Genomic DNA, 21565 nt, shown 5'->3' on the forward strand with positions numbered 1-21565 from the left:
GTCCCACCAAGTTATTATGCCGTTCAGAAGATAGCAACTGGTCCAGGATCATACTATATTTTATTTAGATTTCATTGTGTTTAGCTGAATAGTCTGTAGAACAGAATAGTACTAAACAAAATCAGATGTAAAACTAGGCTTCCTAGACAAAATCTAAGCTTACTAGACATTCTTACAGCTTAGCTCCAATGTTTGCATTCAATATGTTATTTAAAAGAAATCTAAGGAATAATTTGTGTTGAAGTGATGTTCTGTTAGGCAATTTAGTAAGCTGATGTCTGTTGAGAGGTCGGAAAGTATGTTATAGCAGCTGTTTGTATTGCTTTTGTATGAGTTCTTTTGCATAATAGGTTTAAAAAATATTTCCTACAGCTTACAGGCAGGCACATGCTTTCACTGTCTCTACATTATGTTGCTATGTTTTCCTTTATGTATGCATCAGTGCCAAAGCTAGCAATAGGTTACTGTTCATGCAGAAATTTTTTTAGCCATGACAAGAATGACTGTTGATTTTTATGTAGATTTGTGCGAACAGCCAGTAACTTGTACAATTTTGGCATGCCTTTTTAAACTTATTTTTGTTGATCTTAAATTTAAGATGATAAGGATGTATTTATAAAATCAAGTTAAATTCTGCGTCCTGCTAGCATACACTGTTGCTAAAATATGACATATTTAATCAATTGTGTTCTATGTTTATGAGCATCTTGTGTTTTTAATAGGATTAATTTTATGAATAAAATAGGAAGGATCCAGGCCTCTTCACTAAGTTCAGAAGACCAGCAGAGCACTGCTTGAGGACTTCCTACGTTAGTGGTTCTCAGGTCCCCTCTGTGGTAGAACATTTCCGGCACTGATGTGTGTATTACTTGTAAATTTAAGAGAGATTAAAACATGAGCATGAAAGTAACGGTAACCATTTACACAGTTCTTTCTGGAATAGAGAATACCTTCTACAGGTGTTTTTAACAGTGGTTCAGGAAATTTGCTTTTCATGAGGTCACCAATATACAAGCAGTGTTGTTCTGAAGTCATTCAGCTGGAAGTCAGTAATTTAAACACTGGGATGAGTTCTTTAAACTAATTTAAATTTATCCTTAACACAGTTAATCATCTATAGACACTTGGAATAATGTGGCAGTACTCAAAGCACATTTCACTTTAATAATTGGAATTATTATTTTGGTAGAATTTCCTGTGTTTCGGTTCCCAAGGTGATTGCATAGCAAGAGAGTGAAAATATCTGGTGGCAAGGTAGTTGTACATAACAAGGTATTGGTGGTAGAGTCCCCTGGGTGGTTATTTAAAGTGGAGCTCGCTTGTGCGTAACATCTTGTTCTGCCCCCTGCTCTGAACAGCTGCTCCTGGTTTCATCAGCATCCCTCAATTTTGTAATCTGTATTGCAGGAACTTCCAATATACAATACTAATAAAGCTTTTTGCCAGTATGCTGGTTGCCTTTTGCACTGCTGAAGGATTTAATTATTATGGGATATGAGGCAGCGCATTGGAGGCTGTGTGGAGGCGTTAAGCTTGCTGTGCATTTTTGGCTCTGTACTGCTCTCTTGTTTAAAAGGCAGCTTTCATGTGCAGTGTTGTATGGTCTCCCATGGACTTTACCTGCTGAAGACTGAGGACCAGATCTTTTAACAATTTTGTTGGGTTCTTTACTGAACCTGCCTTCATGTTGGTCATAATGAGCTATTTTGGTAACTTAAGCATAATTTTCTTAATTCAAATGGAGAAAAATGTGATCTTAGTATTTTAAGAGTCAGCATGTAGTATGGTTCAATAATGCAGACTTCTCACTGGCGCCCATGTACTCCGTTTAAAACCCTGATAGTACTGTAGCAAATTGCTCAGCAGACTGCGAGTCCAGATAATTCTAAATTATAGTCTGCTGCAGAACTTTCATAGTGTTTGGTTTATTCACCATTTGATTATGTTCGGCTATCTAATAAATACTGACTTGTGCTCTAGGATTCTATTTTTTCCACCCTTTTCATAAACATGCATTCTCCTCATGAGACCACTCTCATGGTTATGTTTTACTTTGTGAGATGCCAAATTGACATTTTCAAAATAAAGTTTTGGACCGATCATTGGTGTACTCCAAATGCTACTATGAGGCAAGGCATCAGTATGATTCAGCTATGACATCAAACGGGCCACATATAGAGGTGACAGTTGAATTTCCGTGAGCATTTGCTCATTTGCCTCTGCTGAGATGATCACAGTTGTTAATTCATACTAGTGGAAGTAGGTGTTTATGTGATTTTTGACACATCTCCCACACAATTTAGGCTGCCTTCAGTGATGCATTTCATTTGGCAGACAGCTGGGGTGAGCGAATTCAGCCTTTTAGACAGCAGTACAGCTGAAACATTTTGTCAGGTTCACCTTTCATTGTTTGTCAGCTTCCTTAAAAAAGGGAACCTATTACAGCTTCATAAGGAGTCACCTGGTTTTAAGTTGATGTTGTAAATTAATGTTGCTGATGGTAGGATTTGTTCTAAAAATTATCACTTCTTGCATTATATCAGTATTTCACTTTGAATTCCTTAATTAGGAAGGCTACATGTCACTGAAGAAATGGCGTGCAGTTTGCCTAACACTGGCTAGATTTCAGAGCGACTGTGGAAAACAGTTGTGGATACAAAGACATTAGTCTCTGCATTATTAGAGTTGTATTTTAACTGACTTTTCCCTAAGAGAATTTTTGGAAGATGAGAACTATTAATGTTTTTGTGTCCTGTTAATCACAGGAATTGCAGTCATGAATCAAACTACTATTTCATCTACTTCAATATCTCATAATCATCTGGACCAGATTCTTCAGAACATGAATCTGTTCTGGTAGACATCTGTGGAGGATGTAGCACCAAAGGGTTTTTGCAAAATGCATTTGCCGAGGCTTGTTTTGTGCCCAAAACATTCATTATGCATTTTATAGCTCATTATGGCATTGTAGTCTACTGCATAAGCCACAGTGCTTCTGTATTATTTAGTTGTGGTCTCCTGTTTTAAAAAGGATGTAATAAAATGAGAAAGGTGCAGAGAAGGGCAGTAGAGGTTTTCAAAGGTATGAAACAATAAGGAACAGCTCAATAGAAAAAGGAGGATTCTTCAGCTTTGAAAAGAGGCAGCATAGTGGGAGAATATGAGAGGCCTGAGGAAAGAGAAAATTATTTGCTGTCCTTTCCAGTGTGGAAATGGAAGGGCATCAAATGGAAGTGGTAAGTAGCATATTCAAAGCAAGCAAGAGGGGATACTTTTTCGCAGACTGACTTAGAAAGTGTGTTCTGCGCCTTTTTTTTTTAACCCCTGAAACTTCAAATCGTGTGTGGTGTATGTGGTAGCTTTTAAGTATTTCCAAAAAGCTGTGTCATTAACACTGGAAGAGTTTTTAACTCTCATTTGAGGTAATGCAGTACTACAAATGATTGGACCAAATAAAAATCAGTCTTAGAAATCATCCAAATACATCTTTCCTCTGGAAGACTTGCTCTAGTGTATAAGATAAAGCATCAGAGTTTTAGAATATTGTAATTATTTGTGGGGTAAACGGTATTAAACCTTTTTCCTCACTGTAGGTTGAAATAAATATATATATCTTACTTGAAATATCTATGTTTCTATACTTAGTGCGGATTCTGCAGATTCTGAGGTGACACCATCTGCTTGAGAACATGTTCTTGGGGGCGATGCATGTACTGCTTAAAAACACGATCTGTGTTGTGTATTTAGATCTCATTGACAAAATTAATTGTAGTACCCGTCTGATTTTAATGCTGCTTTACCTGGTCTGTGTTATCTGGAAACACTAAGTATTTGTGGAGCAGTATCACCTTAGGCTTCCCATTCTCCTGGTATGAACAAAGTCTCCCAAGGTGAAGGTGACCCTGGCAGCAAGGTCTCCTGAACTTGCATGAGTGTCTGGGCTGAGGCCTCCTGTGATGAGGAGGAATGAACGGTCCTGTGGTTCCCCTCAATGAGCCAGCTGTTTTGGAAGTTTATGGTTTGTCGATGTTTGAGATGGCCTGTCTCATCCCAGCCAATTTTATCAACTGTGTAGGATTTTGTGTCCGTTATGGTCATTTATCTATATTATGGCTCATGTTGCAGCCTGTGTTGTGTGGTCCTGACGGGATCCCCAGGGTGTAGTTGGAGAGGTCCGGCAGGGTGCGTGCCTGAGGGGAAGAGTGGTGTGGCTGAAGGCAGAGGTAAGCAGCCATGGTGGAGGCTGCCCTCCCTACCGGTGGGTGCCAGCTGTCCTGGGGCTGTCCCCAGTGGCCACCAACAGCGCCCAGCAACACCTCTGGGAAGCTGCTGGGAAAGCTGGCAGAGCAGCACAGGCCGTGGTGGTCAGTGTGCTGATGGTGTCCAGCCCATCGCCGCTCCAGTGTGGTGCCCTAAGGACTGAAAACGATGGAGGCCCTGTTCCCTCCCACCCACGTTTTTGATGTGTTGGGAAGAAGAGTGGTTTTTCTGAAGGTTTATACTTGGATTATAAATAAATTTTTATTACTACGTAAGTAATGTAGTTAGATCACTTATACAGTAATAACATTATTTATAATTTAGTGCAATCATTATTCTCTATTTCCAATCGTATTTAGAATTTCTCTTACTTTAATCTTTTACATATGTGCAGAAAGCTTATAGCTTAAGACATTTTAGAGGTAAATGGATACATATATTAAAAAACCCTTCAGATAACGTGACTTTTCCGTGAACAATGGAATGGCACGTGATGGTAGCTGTTGCTTTTTCACCCATTTACTATAGTTAATGTAGTTACAAATATTTGTATTATAAACTTGTATGACTTTTTTTCCTCACTGTCATGATGGAGAGTGATACAGATTTTAGGGCTTTCTTCATTTTCTTTAATACAAGCCAATGGGGCAAAAAGCCCCTTCTACAGAGTAGGACCAAAAAATTGTGTTAAGTAGTTAAAAGGGTTGAGCTGTTTTGCTTTCTGCTGTGGTTTGATTATTTGGCTGTTAGAAAAGCTCAGCACTTGGTCTGAGCCTTGGCTTCACTGAGAACAGGAATGCACGTGGAACATCTGGTGCTCAGTTGGTGAATGAAGATGAACTTTCTGCTGTACCCTAGCCTGGGTCATTTTATTTTGCTACTGAGCAGAAAAAGATGATGTGTCTGGTACCCATTGCTCTACTTAAAATTGTGTGAGATTCTGGGACCAGTAAAGCAAATCTGAATTTGCTTTTAATAGATTACTCATTGTTACTGGGAAACGCTCTAATGCGGTATATATGGTAATAAAGATTGCAGAAGCATCGAACTTTCTCAGCTTGATACGTAAGACGGAGCTCCATGCAAGTGTGTGGTAAGATTGAGCAGTTATAAGAGTTTGACTTCCTCAACTCCGAGCTGTATGGCACTCAGCGTGTGAAAGATGACCTTTGTTGCCAAGTCAATATGTTGAAGCTGCAGAAGATATCACAGACTGGGGGGAAAAAAAAAAAAGTAGTAGCTAGTACACTCTAACCACCAAGTTTTCACTTCCAATCCTTCAAATTTATTGTTGGAGTTTGTTTTTCATTCACTGCTATTCCCACCAGTTTGTGGTTTGGGCTTCTGGACCTAGCTGTTCTACTTACTTGACTTGCAATCCTTGAAGTGTTCTCTGAATATATCAGAAAGCCTGTCCTTGCCACGGAGGGCATGGTCTAATAAACTGCAAACCTGAAGTGCCACACCAGCAAAAATAGAACAATGAATTTTTAAAACAGGTAACTAGACGATAACCATATTTGTATTTAGCAGTTTGTAAAGAGCTGTACTTAGATCTTCAAGGTCTTGTTAGGAATTTATTCCATGATCATATGATCTTGGAAAAGACTACTTATATGCAATTCAAGAAAACATTTAAATACTTAAAGAATCATGTATGTTTACACTAATGAATGTTAAGAATATTGTTCCTTCCTCTTGGAAATCATAGAGCTAGTACATGGTCTATGCCATCTGCTGGTAAAGGAATAGAAGGGTCTAGGAGTTATTTGGGCTAGGTACACCTTTAATAGACACTGACTAAGCCTATGAAGATTTATTTTTCCCCTTTTGTGTTGAATTTTCATGCAAGGTTCAGTGTTGACAGCTTTTGAGACTTTTAAAAGTTTCTCTTGCACAGGTGTAGGCAAAGAAAGATGTCTTCTCATGTTTTTACACTAATATTAGTCATGAATAAAAGATGCTAAGATACAATGGAAGCAGCATCTTAAGTGTGCCAAGCTAACAATATGAAACAAATGCATTTGGTGTTGTCTTTAGCACAGGTGTGAAGATCTGTATTTCATACTGTAGATGTAAGTTTTTTTCATGGCTTGAGTGCGTATATGACTTTTTTTTACATTGAGTGCTAATTTGTTTGAGGTTTTCCATTCATTTTGCTGTACAAATGTATCAGTCAGACTGTTGGCTTTAGAGTTCCCCCCCGCCCCCCAATAAGTTTCAATACATTAGGTAGGTGCAGATTTTGAGGTTTCTGTGTCTATAAACCATTTCATACCACTGCTAATATTGCATCAACTAAGCTGACATGTGAGTCAATTAGAAACCCTGTGTTAGGACCAGTGACAATTCATCCAAGTAGAAAATCAGTGTCCTTTACAGTTCTGTCTCTTACAGAAGCAGTTTTCTATGTCATAATTGTAAATACGATTTGCAGCACAATGACTACTGTCTTACTTTAAATGGCAGTTTCATAAATAGTTCTACCTGAAGCATTTCAACACATAGTTTTCTTGTGTTTGGCTTTTATTTATTGTTTTTCCACTATTTAATCATTAGTGAGTCAAGTCCCTTTTTACTTCAGTGGTCTTTTCCACCGGATCTTTCTCTCCGTTGGTCTGTTTTGATTTCGTTTTTAAAATTCTGTTTCTTTGTATGTCTGTCCCTTTCTTATTCCTTTTCCTGTGGTCTTCTTTTCACTTCCTTGCTGCTGTCTTCCTCCTATTCTTTTTCTGCTCAGGACTGTTTTCGATGTTCCCTTTGTCTTCCTTCTTTTTACGTTTGTTTATCAGACACAGATCTTTACTGAAAGACATTTTAGGGATGCAGCTTTGGGATGTAAGACAGATGGGGATAGTCATTTGAGAAGGTAACCAAGCACAGGAACCCCCTAGCTAATCTCTGTGTGTTTTGCGTACTTCATACTGTGTTCCAAATGCTGTTCTTTTTGACAAGATACTGCAGAATAGACTTGTTGAGTCTTGCTAGCGGGGAACAAAGGGCTACTCAAAAAATTGCCCTTTGCAGCAGGATGCTGTCCTGAGCTCGAACCCATGCCTCTTGCCAACGACACTTGGGGAATTCCTGTAGCTGGGGCTCTATGGTGTAAAAATTCCCATCTGTTTAGTGACTGTGTGCTTTCCCAAAGTTCTCTTTAATTTTTCTTCTTGCAATAGGTAAAGGAGAAAAGGTTTGTTCCTTCTTTAGGCAGTCTAGTGACTCTGCACATGGGTGGATGTGGAAGGTGTTTGCTGAACTTGTTTCAGTGACCATTGATGAGAATTTGCCACTTTTGTGGCTTGTAGGAGTACTTGACTTAGTGACATAAGTAATTTAAATGCTTCTTTGCCTTCACCTGCTTAACCAATGCTGTAGTGCCAGCATAGCCAAGCAGAGAGTCAGGAATGCATGACAAATCCTGAGCCTTTTTTTTCGCCTGCCCCCTGTTCACTCCATGTCAGTACTAATAAAAGCTGAGCTTCCTTTGTGCTTCCTCAGCTTTTTTTCAAGTTTCAATTTCCATTTTCTTTCTTTGAAGCACAGAGAAGAGCAAACGTACGTAAACAAAACTTCATACTCAAGCCAAAATGCAATAGACACAATTGAATACTAGTCAGTTAGGAATTTTAAGAGCTTTTATATGAATGTTTAATAACTACATTAACTGAGCAAATAAAGAACATGCTATTAATATTCATACTGTGTTAGCAGTGGTTGAAAGGAATTTAATATGTTTTATAGTTCATACAGCATCCTGTGCTTTGTGTAGGCCTTCAAAGAATGCCCACATCTAGTAAGCTAATAACACTACAGATCTCCCTAGCTATTCCTTAATTCTCTGAATTAAGGAATGTCTGTTGTTTTTCTTTGCATAGAATGTTTCATAGCAAAATTTTTCACAGTTATGTAATGGTACCAGTCTTGTGTATTTTGTCACTTAAAAGTGGTCCTTAAGTGACTATAAAGAGTTAAGGTATAGGCTGTAAGCTGCTGAGATGCTGATATGAGCCTGCCTCTTCCAGAACTCACTGTGCTGTCTCCGTCATCTTATTAGTGTATCTGCTTTGTAACCTTTTGGAGAGCAAAGTTGAGGAGGTATTTAATATCTAGCTTGTTTGCGCCTGCTTAGAGCTTGAAAAATATTGATCATACAAATGATGGAGATGGTTTGCAGAACATGAGGCCAAGTGGGGAAAATACACCTGTTATATTCTTCCTGTGTGCGTCGGTTTCTTCTTTAAATGTAATTTGCAAGTTAACATGTTTTATCTAACAGTGAGAAAAAGAGTAATGCTTGTGCTGTTGTGACACTTAAAACAAATCTCCTTGTAGCTTTCATTTGCTTACTAAAACCAGGAGCACTCAATCTCTTGTGTTGACTTGGTCTTCAAATTCCTTGTGGCCCATTTGCATTGCCTACCCTTGGTAAGACTCTGGATTTAAGGATCTTTACAAGACAAGTAGCACGCATAGGAACAATAGAAATGTTAAAACTTCCATTCTTGACTCTGATATTGCTCTTTTCCCTCTTGCTGGCTTAGGAAAAGACATTAATAGATGTTGAATTAAGACTTCCATCAGCGAGTCTGTACTTCATTCACTTAGAAAACTTTACAGCTATTTTTTACTGCATGTAGTGATAATTACTCCTGTTGGCAGAGCAGAACTAATCTAATCTGCTTTGGCTGCTGAAATCTGTGAAGGAGCCAGGAATGATTTCTGTGTTGAGTTGTTAACCCTGAGTGTACAATTCCGACAGTACCACAGTGGGCCCCTGCTTTGTCCAAGTACCTGGTTATCTGGTGTTAATGAACATACAGATTTATATTTTAAAAAAAGTGTCAACTAATAGAGGTATAACATGCTCCTATTTTGGTAACCCTGCTCTTAGGATTGGTCTGTCAAAGATGGCATGTGTCAGGGAGAAGTCCAGCCTGGCTTATGGAAAGGAGCCCTTGATGAATGAGCAGCTGTATTTGTTAAGTACCTAATCTTCTTCCTTTATTGGATATGGCTGAAAGAATTTAAAGGGAAGCTAGACATTTCCTGTTCACACACATTATGTAGGAGCTGATGAAACCCTTGAGTCTGTATCTCTAGTTACTGTTGCTTTATTAATGTATATAGGTTCAGGGTACAATTTTTTGATCTTGCTGCTGGGTAGCTTTGCTATGGTCGCAGTGTCTTCACTGTGTGGCTAGAAGAGGTGGTGGTGCTGTTTGGTCACAGTAGGGAGGGCATTCCTGGATCTGTCTCTTGGATTTGGACCTAGCAGGATTTGAACAGTGTTAGTATGGAATTTGTTACTCCTGTCAACACAGTTGTTACAACAAATACTGAAATAAGTGAGAAGACAAACGTCTGCAACCCTCAGGGCATTCTTTGAAGGAAACGTTGAGGATACAAGTTCTGTTTCAGTGCTTTCTTTCACTGAAATGACTTGCACATATCAGTCTTGGAGATACAACATAGCAAAGCACTTCTTCCAGTGAAAATTGCCATAATGAATTTAACATTTGACCTCATGCTCTAGAGGTGTAACTGCTCTATTTTCCTTTTTGCATATATTCTCAGGAACAGAGGTAAAAACAAAAAGAGACTTTCCTAGCTAATCTGTTCTCATCAGCATCCCAGAAATGGACAGGAAAGGTCAGGAGCTCATGTTTTGCAGTAAGCACTGAGGTGTAGGAAGAGCATCTTAAGTGTTACAGCAATGATTTGTTCCTCTTCTACTCTTCTGCCTTCTATTCTTGTGTAATTCTGCTTTTCTAAGACCATAAATGGTAACAAAAAAACCTCCCATCTTCACAAGCCTGTATGTGCCTTCTTGCATGTAACATCAGTATTTCACAAATTAAAAAAAGAAAGTGATTCTGCCATCTGAGATGTGTGAATTGAAGCCAAATTTGCTCATCTGATTACTTCCCTTGTATATACTCGTTTTGAATGTCTGTCCTTTCCTCAACTATTTTTGTCATAAAATGTTTGCTTTTAAATAAAACCCCACTATTTTTTTTTGTGTATGCCTATAAGGCTGTTTAAAGACTAGGCAAAGGTCAATAGCTGCAGCTGTGTAGTTTATAAAGTGGCACCATGTAGAGGAGGAATTGGAGGGGAAGATATCTGGACTTTCCCTGGTTGACGTGCTTTATTTCTTGCACAGGAGGCGAAGTGAATTTAGTGGACTATTGGCTAAGCAGAGTCATTCTTTTTCTGTGTTCTCAGTCTTTTGTCATAGCTTCTACGTGATGGTGACTAGGAGCGACTGGCCTTCAGTTCTCATGCAGTTATTGGGAACCTCTTGAAGTCTGCTCGGGGCTATGAATGTAATGTGCAAAAAAGCCTGGGACCTGTGGTGAGGAAGGGATGGATAGACAGTGTCAGCAGAAGTGAATCACACTGGGAAAAAAACCGCCATCCTTGACATGGAGTGACAGTGATCGATTTTGGTTTTGCTATCCCTTTATAGCCTAGCGTCTATTTAGGCTGTCTCAGATGCTCAGGCTTCAGTATGTTCTCTAGTTTGTCCTAAATGGAGTATGAATGTCTGTTGATCCAGATACAAAGATAAGAAAAACTGCCACCAGCTACACAAGCTTTCTTCCTTGATTGTGACTATATCACCGTAAGAAAAAGGAGGTGGCAGCTGAAATAAATACAGGTAGCTGTTTTTCCACTACTGGTAATTAAAAAAAAAAAAAAAAGCTTAAAGTGGATTAGAGCACTCTCTTTCCTAAATACTTATTATTTCTCGGCCTTTCAGTTTTCACTCGCCTGACAGGTGTTGCTATGTTAGAATTTCATATAAGTGTCTCACATAGGAATTTGAACTTCAGAGCTCTTTCTATTGGTCTCTGAACACCCTTAGGAGTGTTTTGAGTACAAAAGATATATCTAGATACTGAATATTATGGTCTGTACCAAACAGACCTTTATTCAATTGAAGTACTTCAGTGCTAAAATATTTTTTCTGAGAAGTAGCCCTAAGATTATATAAATAGAGGATATATGAAATTGATTTTTTTTTTTCTTTTTGCATTTCATCTTTCACTTCATTAGTGGCCTAGTTAGAGAAATCCCTCTTCCCTGTGGGCAGACAGTCCTGCCTGTGCTTTTTGTCTAATTAGTCATTTCTATTCAGTACCTTTTGTAAAATACATCTATACATTTCTGTCAGCACACATAACCATGTACTATGTTGAAAGAGACTCAAGTAGATGTTTCTTTTTGTGTCAAGTGCAAATGTTATGGTAGAGAACAGCATGCTTTTTCTGTGCAACTTAGTATAATTTGGTTTGCCCACTCTCTTCTGCTTTAAGTCCAGACAAATACAGTCTCAATTATATAAACCATACCCGCTTTTTTAGGTAGTAGACTTTTTCCCAAACTTGCTTTTCGTTTTGGTAAGTGTTGTATAAATGCCTCTTACAAAATGAGTCCAGAATGGACTAGAGGCTACTAAAACTATAATCTGTTCCATAAAAACACGGTGGTTTATGACAAGAGTTGTACAATTTCAGCAGCCCTGGTAATGACATTATCGGTTTGTAGCAGTGTAACTACTTATGCTGTGAAACGCGAGTGTGCTTTAGAAATGTCTTGATAATCTACAGATGTTAATATTGAAAGTTGTTCTCAGTGCCCTGAATCCAAATGGGTTGAGATTTTGTTGATGTGCCTCTGGGTGGTGGGTGTGCTCTCCTCTCATGGTATGCCTGGAGATGAGCCAGATACAAGCTGTGTTTTTCACTAGTGTAAACTTTTTTGGATTCATGGCTCATACTGCCCTACTGCAATATTTTTACTGATTCATGTATTAAGAATTTTTAACTGTTGTTTCCTCATATAGCCAAGTAATTAAAAATAAAAAAGAACCAGTTCTTGTACTGAAAGACAACCTTTCCTGTGGAGGAGACTTTCTGAGATTAGAGCAAGTGAGACATTGCAAGCTTTCCTTGCATCTCTAAGAGAACTGGGTACCCAACTGCTCTTTATGCCTTTAATGATCTCCCTTGTGGTGTGCTGAAGTATAATGTTTTTCTTTGAAAAGAAACACAATAAGGTAGTAGGTTTCCAAATATCCTGAGGACTGTACTTAACTAATGAGAGACTGCAGACTGATGGTGCCTTTTTTTTATTGCCAGCAAGGAGGTTGTCTTTTATAGAACATCCCAGATTTTAGGTGTATGCTCTTTTTTTTTTTTTTTTAAATTTGAAGGGTTTTTTTACTAATTTGTACTTCTTGATACAACAACCACAGCAATAAAAATCTTTGTTTTCACTGAGGAAAATGTGTTTCTTTAGATGATTGCAATATAAAATTTTGGAAATCTTTCTGAAAGTTTTCTGGGCAATGTAATCAAATAACTTTTCCAAGACATGAGTAGCATATAGCAAGTTCTTTTAAAATATTTTCATTCTCATATATCTTATTGCAAAATGAGTCCATATAAATATGAACACATTTTTGGTTTTAGTAGTCTCACAGTTTTATCCTTGTAGCCACTGTGGTTAGCTTATTAATTTAGTAGTAAGCCTTTCATTTTGCAAGTTAAAATTGATGTATATTGAATCATTAGATGCCTCACTAAGCCGTCTTTGAACCAGCAGGGGGTTAGGCTGTTTTGTCAGGAGGCCTGTTCTGGTGAAGGCACCGTTTGGCACATGCGCATTGATGATGTGGTCCCATCTCGGTGCAGGTAGATTTGACAAACGCTGAGTCTGTGGTATCTAGAGCCTACAAGAAATGTAATATATCTGCTGTGTTATCATGTGGCTGTTGAATATAAGATTATAATTACGTTAAGTCTGTTTAATATGTGATACATGTTAAGTGCAATTTACCACTCAATGAATTAATGAATATTTAAAAAAAAGATTGGGGAGAGTGAGGGATTTGGTCTCTCTGCTAGAATATTTCAAAGAATTGAGTTTATTACTCACAGTGTAGGTACTTCAACATTTTCTTTAAAACATGTGGGTTAAGGGAAACTTAATTTTTTGTAATATGCTCCCCCATCCATTTGCATATAATTCATAGTAATGATAATTTAAACACAAAAGGCCGAGGTCATGAAGTTCCCTCCAAATTTGAGATATCTTTTATTGTAGGAGACATCTGTTAAGAATAATTGGAGAAATTTCACAGAATGGGAAGGATATTTTGTTTGTGCATAACTGCTGATACATTAAATGATTCTTGTCGCTATATCAAGAAGCTGAATGCAACTCCCTAAAATGCTCTCTAGCAAATCTTGGCCAGATTTTTGGCCCATGACAGCTCCTGTCTCTCCCTTAACTCCTTGCTCTCTTTAGAGGTGTGAGCACACAACTTAATGCAGCTGTAAGCTTTCTTTGCACTGGCAGACTTCAGCACTACCTAATCTAAACTCAAAACTTAGGTTTTAAAAAGGCAGCCGAGTTTTCCAGCAAGGAAAAATTTTGTCAGTCAGAATTTAAATGTTAGAAAGTAAATTCCCTATTCAAGTTGAATCTTCTGCATTTGACAAAACTAGTGGCCCTTGATGGCTTTTAAGAAAAATAAATAAAAACCTGGGGGAAAAAAAACCCAGAAAACAATAGTAACTTTGTATGTGCCATCTTTTTTCTTAAAGCTGTGGACTCCCAAACGAGCTCATGGTCTGGTTCGTTCTGCCAGCATCAGGGTGGAATAAGCACATAAGTTTTTAGTCTCTTAGCCTTCTAACCTTGTAATTTTGAATTGAAAGTTATAATCTTTGCAAAACCACAGAAGCCGGTGGTATTGACTAAGCAAGCTAGACTCATTTTTCAAATTTCACTAGGTATAAGAGCAGTCTCGCATAAATGCAGTGTTGTCCTCGAGCAGGCCAGTACATGGCCTGCACCAGCTGCCCCGTGTGAGCTGGGAGCAGGTGCTGATGGTTCTGTTTGGAGTGGAGGCTACAGCTCCACTGCGTACATCTGTGGCCCCTTACACTTGATGTGGCAGTTGACAGTCACAGATGCCTTTCTGGAACCTTTGACTGGTGTAGGGATTGCTTTTGTGATGCTTTGCAATGAGTTTGTCAGTTGTCTTGATGTCCACAACCATCTACTAGAGTTGTTCACTCCTGAAGCTTCTCTTCTTGAATGGATGCTTTCATATGTGTAACCTTGCTGTAAACCTGATCAGGTGCTCTGCTTTTTCTGTGTCTGGCTGGTTAGTTCTATGCAATGTATGATGTAGGTCTCTCTGTTGAGTTGGTATTTTGTTGTCTCATGCTGAAGGTAAAGCAGTGATGTACTTGAGCAGTTTAAGGTATTTGTTACTTTGCACTCAGGAAAGGTATGGCTGTGACAGTCTGTATTAATATCGGAAACACTGCTTTTATGAACATACAGCTGTTCTTTAATCTGTCCTAAAGTAAATGATCCTCATCGCTATGAATCCACTGTAACATGGAGAACTCTAGGAACTCAGTTTTAATACTGAGTTGCTGTATCAGTACTTTTAAAAGGCATATTCCAAGCCACAGTGCTGTGTCATTTGAAATACTGCTGCTTATAGGTATCGTCTTTGCTTTTGAACTATACTGCATAATGGATTGTAAGAGTTTACAACAGCATCTTTATGGAGCTAATGTCCTCATCAGGTACTAGTACCTTATGGTGGTAATCATTATCAAGAACGACTATTGCACTTTTTAGGTATCCCTCTGTAGTTACTGCAATGCTATTGATAGTTATCGTGTTTTGCACTGGTAAGGTCTTTCAAAAAATGGCCTACAGGAGAATGCATTAAAAGCCTTGTAAAGAGAGCACTGTGGCAGAAGCTTTATGTTTTTCCAAACTCCGATGATCATTGATGCATGTAGATAGCTTCAAGAGAAATAGCCTTTAATTCAGTACAGAAATCACGGTGGTTTGAGGATCTTAAATATCTACTACATAAATTGTGACTTCTCAGTTGCAAATTTCATCCACTCCTGTGTTCCAGACAGAGGATATGTATTCGTAATGTCTTCAGGGTGTTAAAACAGTGCACATGTGTTATTAAACATTCAAAGTAGACTTTTAACAGCTGAAGACACTTGACGTATACTTTCTCATATTTATATAATTTTATTAAGATAACTTTGTTTTGTTCTGTGCTGCCTGTAGAGAACTGAAAAGCAAGTCTGTATTTAGACTAATTTGTATCTAGTAGCATATTGTCATTCTACTTTGTTTATGTAAAAAGAGAGAAAATAGATTCTGTTCACAAAATGTCTACTTAGAATTTGGTTAGTGCTTTTGAGTCTGAAGGGAACTTTCATGGCTGAATTAGAACCAGTGGAAGACTGCAGCATAGTGGAAGTGCTGACCTACAAATAATTGTATTGGTGAATTTTGTAATGTATTTGTGACCAAAGTGAGCAGATGAGTTGCTAATGGACACTCTTAAAGCTTAGTATTTTTGTTTTCTTTCCTCTAGTTTCTTTGCTTGAAGAATATAAGGACTTTTCTTTCGGCATGTTGTGAAATATTTGGCATGAAGAAAAGTGAACTTTTTGAAGCATTCGATTTGTTTGACGTGAGAGATTTTGGAAAGGTAAGGATCCTTTTAATTATCCTGAGTAACACCAGAGTTCTACTGTTTGAGCATGGAAGACTTTCATGGTAGATGTGGTGTAGAAGTTATGACTAATGGATGAGCATTCATTATTAAAAAAAGAGTGGGGAAGAATTAATAAAGCAGAAGAATTAGATTTACATTGGAGGGGATAATAAAGGGCAGAGAAAAATCCCTGGTAGGAAAGTTCTGAAGTTGTGAAAAGCCTGGACAAATAAAAAAAACCCCAACAAACAGATCAAAAGATGCTGAGTTAAAGGTAAATGAAATGTGTGAAAATGGCAAACTGTGGGTGAGTGCTGTCTGGTGAAATCACTTTTCACATAAGTAGTGTGGAATCAGAAACCCTGGGCCTATATGTTGTAAGGCCACATAGCACAGAGCTTGTTTCTTTAGTCTCAAGTGCTCCAAATTCATTCATGTATCTGCCCTTGTAATTTTTTTTTTTTTCCTTGTTGTATGCGTTTTTTGTTTTCTTTCTTGAACCTGCTGTAAAGCTCAGACACAGCTATGGTGGGTTAAGGTGACTAGTCTTCATTTTTCTGTAAGCCTATGATTACTTATTCTATATGTAAAAGCTTTTTCCAGTCTATTGCTCACAACCTCCTACGTATCTGTTTGATCTGTCATTGCCAGCATATGTTCAGTTCAATGTCGGTTTCTGCTTTTGAGTTATAGGGTATCATTACCCTAATTTCACAGGAAAAGGTCTAAAAATTACCTGACGTGTAGCACCAAAAATAGTTATTTGTTCAAATATAGTATATTTCAAGCATTATTTCTTTCTTAAGAGATAATAATTTTACTAACTAATTCTTACACACTGCTCTTTTTATAAGTAGACATAGAGGTAAAAAAGATTTAAGAGTGCAAGCATGAATCAGGGCTTCAATATGACTGTTTGAAATGGTTCAGTGATTACTGTTAACCAAAATATCTCATTATTTTTCTGAATCTTTTCCTTGGTTTTAAGTCCTTTCAGTATAAAATTAGATAAACCTGGTAATTTCACTTGTTCTTTAGTTATGCTGAACATCTTTTGTCCTCATAAGTCATATTTAAGACAAAGCTTTTGTTAATGTGTGTTCTTTTTTAATATTTTTACTGTATTATTTATTTAAAAAATTGTTTTTGTTTTGATTGTGGGAAGAGCAGAGGAATTACAGTTGTTTTTGAGATTCTTTTTGTACACTAGCAATGTCTTATTTAAGGTCTTTAAAGTACCTTAATACTTGCTTCAAATCTTTGACACTTATACCTAATGCACAGAATTTTTAAAATGTTGCATGTTCTAATTAATTGCTGAGAGTTTCACATTTTGTGGGAATAGAAACATAACCAGCCTGGCGTGTGGTTTTTTTGTTTTTTCTTTTAAATGTAGTCTAGTTTTGAAGAAGTATTATGCAGTGCAAATTATTGTTGCTGCATCATTGAATACCCAGTAAACAAGTTCTGAATTAAGGTGGGTTTTAACCTAACAAATATGTTTCTTGGCACTCTTTAGTTGTCATTTTAACAGAATTTATTTAGAAATACAATTTTATTTAAGTAGAATAATTGGTTAAAAAAAATACTGTCTTCTATCCACGATATTTAGTATTTTGTTTCTCTTCCTGAAGTAAAATTGGATGCAGAAACATGAACTGTTCACTGTGTTCGTTGCCACAGTATAGCACAAACAGACTAATTATTCCTGGTACTGGTATTTTGGTTTTAGCGACGGCGATAGTGCTTACAAGCAGTGGTTTCTTTAGCCTTGGCCTCTTTGGTGGCCTTTATAGCCTTTTTTGGAAAGCTACCAGGTAAAAATGCAACGACAAGTTGGAGAGACTCTGGTGTGTGAGATTGTTCAATGAGGGTAACGATGTGCGTGGTAACAGCTGCTTGGGCAGAGGTGGAGTTGCTAAATTGAACAAGCCGGTGCAGCCCTTGCAGTAGCTGTGTTGGGCGTGCTTTTAGGTGCATAGCGACTGCGCTGTTCAGCTGTTTCCATTGCGTGCCTGTGTGGAACCTTGCCGTGCACAAGTAGAGGCTGCAATATATGCTGTGTTTAGCTAGGCCGACCTGTATATTTTACTAGCCTATGCAAATGAGCATGTAGTCAGCTTCCTAAAGCAGTTGCTGAACTTGAGGCCATTAAGAAAGTGGAAGGGAAAATTACAACTGTATTAAGATGTATAGCTAGCCTTATGCTGAGTTATTTCTGTGGTTTTCAGTGTTCTTGTTTGTACAGTTAGCTGAGACTATCTGTAAAGTGGCATGGGATTTCAGTTGCATATCTGATAAAGTAGCTTCTACTTCGGAAATTCTGATTGCTAGTAGCACCAGTGAGAATAAGCAAGCTTATATTTTTCAAGTTGTTCTTTGCTTCTCAACTTTCCCCTTCATTTTTTTTTTTCCTATGAATAACTCCTCCAATATAGTCCTAAATCTCCAGTCTTGTGGAATTGAAGTTGTATACATGCAAAAGGCCAAAAAAAAAGTGCTGCAGATTTTTCCTGCTACTGCAACTAAGTCATTCTGCCATTCCTAGAAGAATTCTTTGAACTACTCTTCCTAAACATGTACAAAATATGAATGATCTTAAAACGATCACAGGCACGAACAAAAAGGGTAATATGGTTTAGAAATGCTTTGTTTTCCAGACTGTTGACCAATAGGTGATGGAATGAGCTTGTGCAATATCTGCAGTGTCTGATACATTTGAATGTGCTGGAAGCTGTCTTTAGATGTCAGAAGTTAGTAAGTACTTAGTAGTGGTGAGATATAAATAAACCGAGGTGACTCCATAAGCCTTATATCTGGTACCTTTAAATGCCTCAATTGAATTTATAAAGATTATTTAATTTGTCACCTTATGATGGCATATTCTGCTTAATATGACAGATTTCAGTGACTGTTCGAGCATGCTGGTGGAGGGAACAGGAGAAATGTGTCAACTGTAAGTGAAAAATATGCCCTCAAGGAAATAAGATTGAAGGGAAAAATCAGATGAGAGACCTGGTGATGGAAACTGCCTTTTTTTTTTTTAACATTCTGATGTTTTTCAACTCTTTAAAGAAAATGGCAGCAAAACCCTGTGCATGGTAGAAGTTGCAGCTGTACACTGCCTATATAGTCATAAGACTTTTAACAGCCTTGTGAAATACTGGTTACAAAATGTTTGATGTAATGGTGAAACTTGCATTTAATAGCTAGGGGTAAATGAGCTGTTTTCAGATGCTTTGACATAACATATGAAAATTTGACTCAAACTGTGTGCTCCACTTAGAAGAGACTCTTTGAACTCTCAGTGATTAGAGAAAAAGGGTAAATAGTAAGAGAACAGGCAAAGGAACAGGGAAGCAGGTAACCCCATGAGTATGTTTTTAATGCATACATTCTGTATGAATATTGGTATCAGCTGTTACAAGACGAGTTTTTCTAATGTTTCAAGTATAATAGCACAGGCTATGCTTGAAGAAAAGAGGGCTAGATTACACAGAAATAGGAAGGCTCCTTAAATTGTGCTTTCTAAAACCACATAAAACTTGTTTTTCCTTGAGTTCTACAGTATTCACTCATTCCCACTCACCTTTCTATCACTAAATTTCATCGTTGCTGCACTAAGTTCCTGACAGAGCATGAAATGCCCTCCCACGCACATGGAGTGCTAGACAGTGTTTTCATTACAAATTCCATGCTGGAGAGTCATTTTTCACAAGTGCAGGGCTGTCAGGTTCTTCCTTTCTACCTGTGTGCCAGAATCAACAAATAATGTTGATACTTGTTCTTTCAGCTCTATGAGTCCTGCACACCCCTTGAGCAGTAGTCTTTGCTGTTGGTATGCCACAACAAATTGTTGCTATCCCTATTCTCTGCAGGAAATTTGCAACTAATGTGTTGCAGAAATGGGAGTCTGAGGATTAATTCCAGCGGCCATTGATGTCAATGGATGCTCTCTGACCTGTGTTTGAGGTCCTGTGAGGGAAAATGGTGTCCAGATATTGTCAGAAAAATAACTTTGTGTACTCGATTTTTTAAATATTCTAAGCACAGAGTGGTTTTTATAACTGATGTAATGTGGACATAGCCGTAGACCCCCCAGTAGAGATCCTGCAATAGATGTCTGGAAATAACATGCAATATTCAATCATGATTAAAAAAACTCAAACAAGAAGATCAAATATCAACTGCTACCAATCAAACAAGTACTTAATTGTTTAAAAGCATATAACATAATGTCTAGTGTAGCTAGCACTCCAGTGACACTTAAAAGGCTAGTCTAGCTAAAAGCAAGTAACTGCTGTGAAAATATTGTGCATATACTAAGGTCACGTAATTTGCGATCATTTTAGTCACACTCTCAGTGCAAAGGAAATATGGGTGATGATGCAGCAGAAAGTCACACTGAAGCTGAGGATCCTGGTGTTATAGTATTCCCTCAGGTGCAACAGATTCCAGGAAGATCAGGCAGATGTGTATGAGATACACCAAAATCAACACAAGAAAAAGCAACAGTTACAATGAAAAGTTATATACCCTTCGAGGAAGAGAGAGGCAGAAAAATGTTTAGGAAAACTTCAATAAAACTGAAGCAGTTGAGAATTAACCTCAGTTGTTTCAGGTTTTATTTGGTGAATTTAATTAGTGAGGTTAGAGCAAAATATGAGCACTTAAACTAATAAAGTCATAATAAAACTGCAGAATATTGGGGAACATGGCAAGACATTATGGCATAGTTTTGTTAAGATATTAAAATGGAGAAATGGAGCTCTGTCTCTTCATTCTCTGAGATCTTCTAGTGATAGAACTAAAAAAAAAAAGTCTTAGTGGTTTGGTCAAGATACTAGCTGTACAGTTGATTTTAGGAGTAGCATTTTGATGCTTTCAAGTGTGTCAGTGAGATAGACTGGTTTGGGATGAAAGACACTTGAACTCCTTCAAGGTGTACTTGTGAAAGTGGGAAAATGGAGAAACAGAAGATATGGACAGGTTTCAGATTCCTTCTCTCTGGAAATGCTTTGGACAAAATAAGCAAGAAGACACTAGCTTGTTGTGAAAATGCTGAAATGCTTGGCATGTAGGGAAGACCATATTTGTTAGATATTATTTCTGTTTGTATAGAGTTACGTAAAGGTCAAGCACTCTATAGCCTCCTTTTAAATCACAACAGAAAATGGCTTCCAGCCACAAAGAACAGAAATCATAGTTTTAGGCAAAGCGATGAGTTGGAGAATGAGTGGGATTAACAATGGTATAGAGCTCATCAACCACCTTTTTGAAAAGTCCTTGACAATTTATAGAAGTAGATTGCCATGGTGTGACAGTAGAAATTATTACAAACACTAGATAAACTTAGTGTACTTACCTGTAATAATTTGCTGCAGTGATCATCACTGAAGAGTCTGTATGAATTACTAGGCATATAACTTCAATACATCTAAGACTATTAGTGTAAGCCTGTAGCTGTTACGTGAGCTTTTATGTTTTGGCCTGAATATTTCAGAATTATGGTCTTGAATGTTCTTGTGACAGAATATTAGTGCATTATCACCTCACTGGTCTTTCCAAATGAATCTTCATGAACTTCTTAAAGATTTTTTATAACTTTAAGTTATAATGGTTGCTTCCAGTTGATGAAAATGGTAATGATAATCTTTGGTTTTGACCACATCACAAAGCATCGAACATACCCACAAGTATTTGATCATTAATGAAAAATTCTTATCCAGGGAGTGCTTGTGATGTTTT

At 37.6% G+C, this 21565-nt stretch overlaps 1 protein-coding gene across 2 annotated transcripts in view; it reads left to right on the plus strand.

Annotated features, from left to right (window-relative positions):
• Positions 1–21565, plus strand: part of VAV3 (vav guanine nucleotide exchange factor 3) — a 164330-nt gene that overhangs the window by 15358 nt on the left and 127407 nt on the right. For both annotated transcript variants that reach the window (XM_065655754.1, XM_065655753.1), the window contains exon 2: positions 15695–15811. In XM_065655754.1, the coding sequence (XP_065511826.1) occupies positions 15695–15811 (117 nt within the window). The remainder of the gene's footprint in view (positions 1–15694; positions 15812–21565) is intronic.

This window comes from Caloenas nicobarica, chromosome Z (assembly GCF_036013445.1).
Source record: "Caloenas nicobarica isolate bCalNic1 chromosome Z, bCalNic1.hap1, whole genome shotgun sequence".
NCBI lineage: Eukaryota > Metazoa > Chordata > Aves > Columbiformes > Columbidae > Caloenas > Caloenas nicobarica.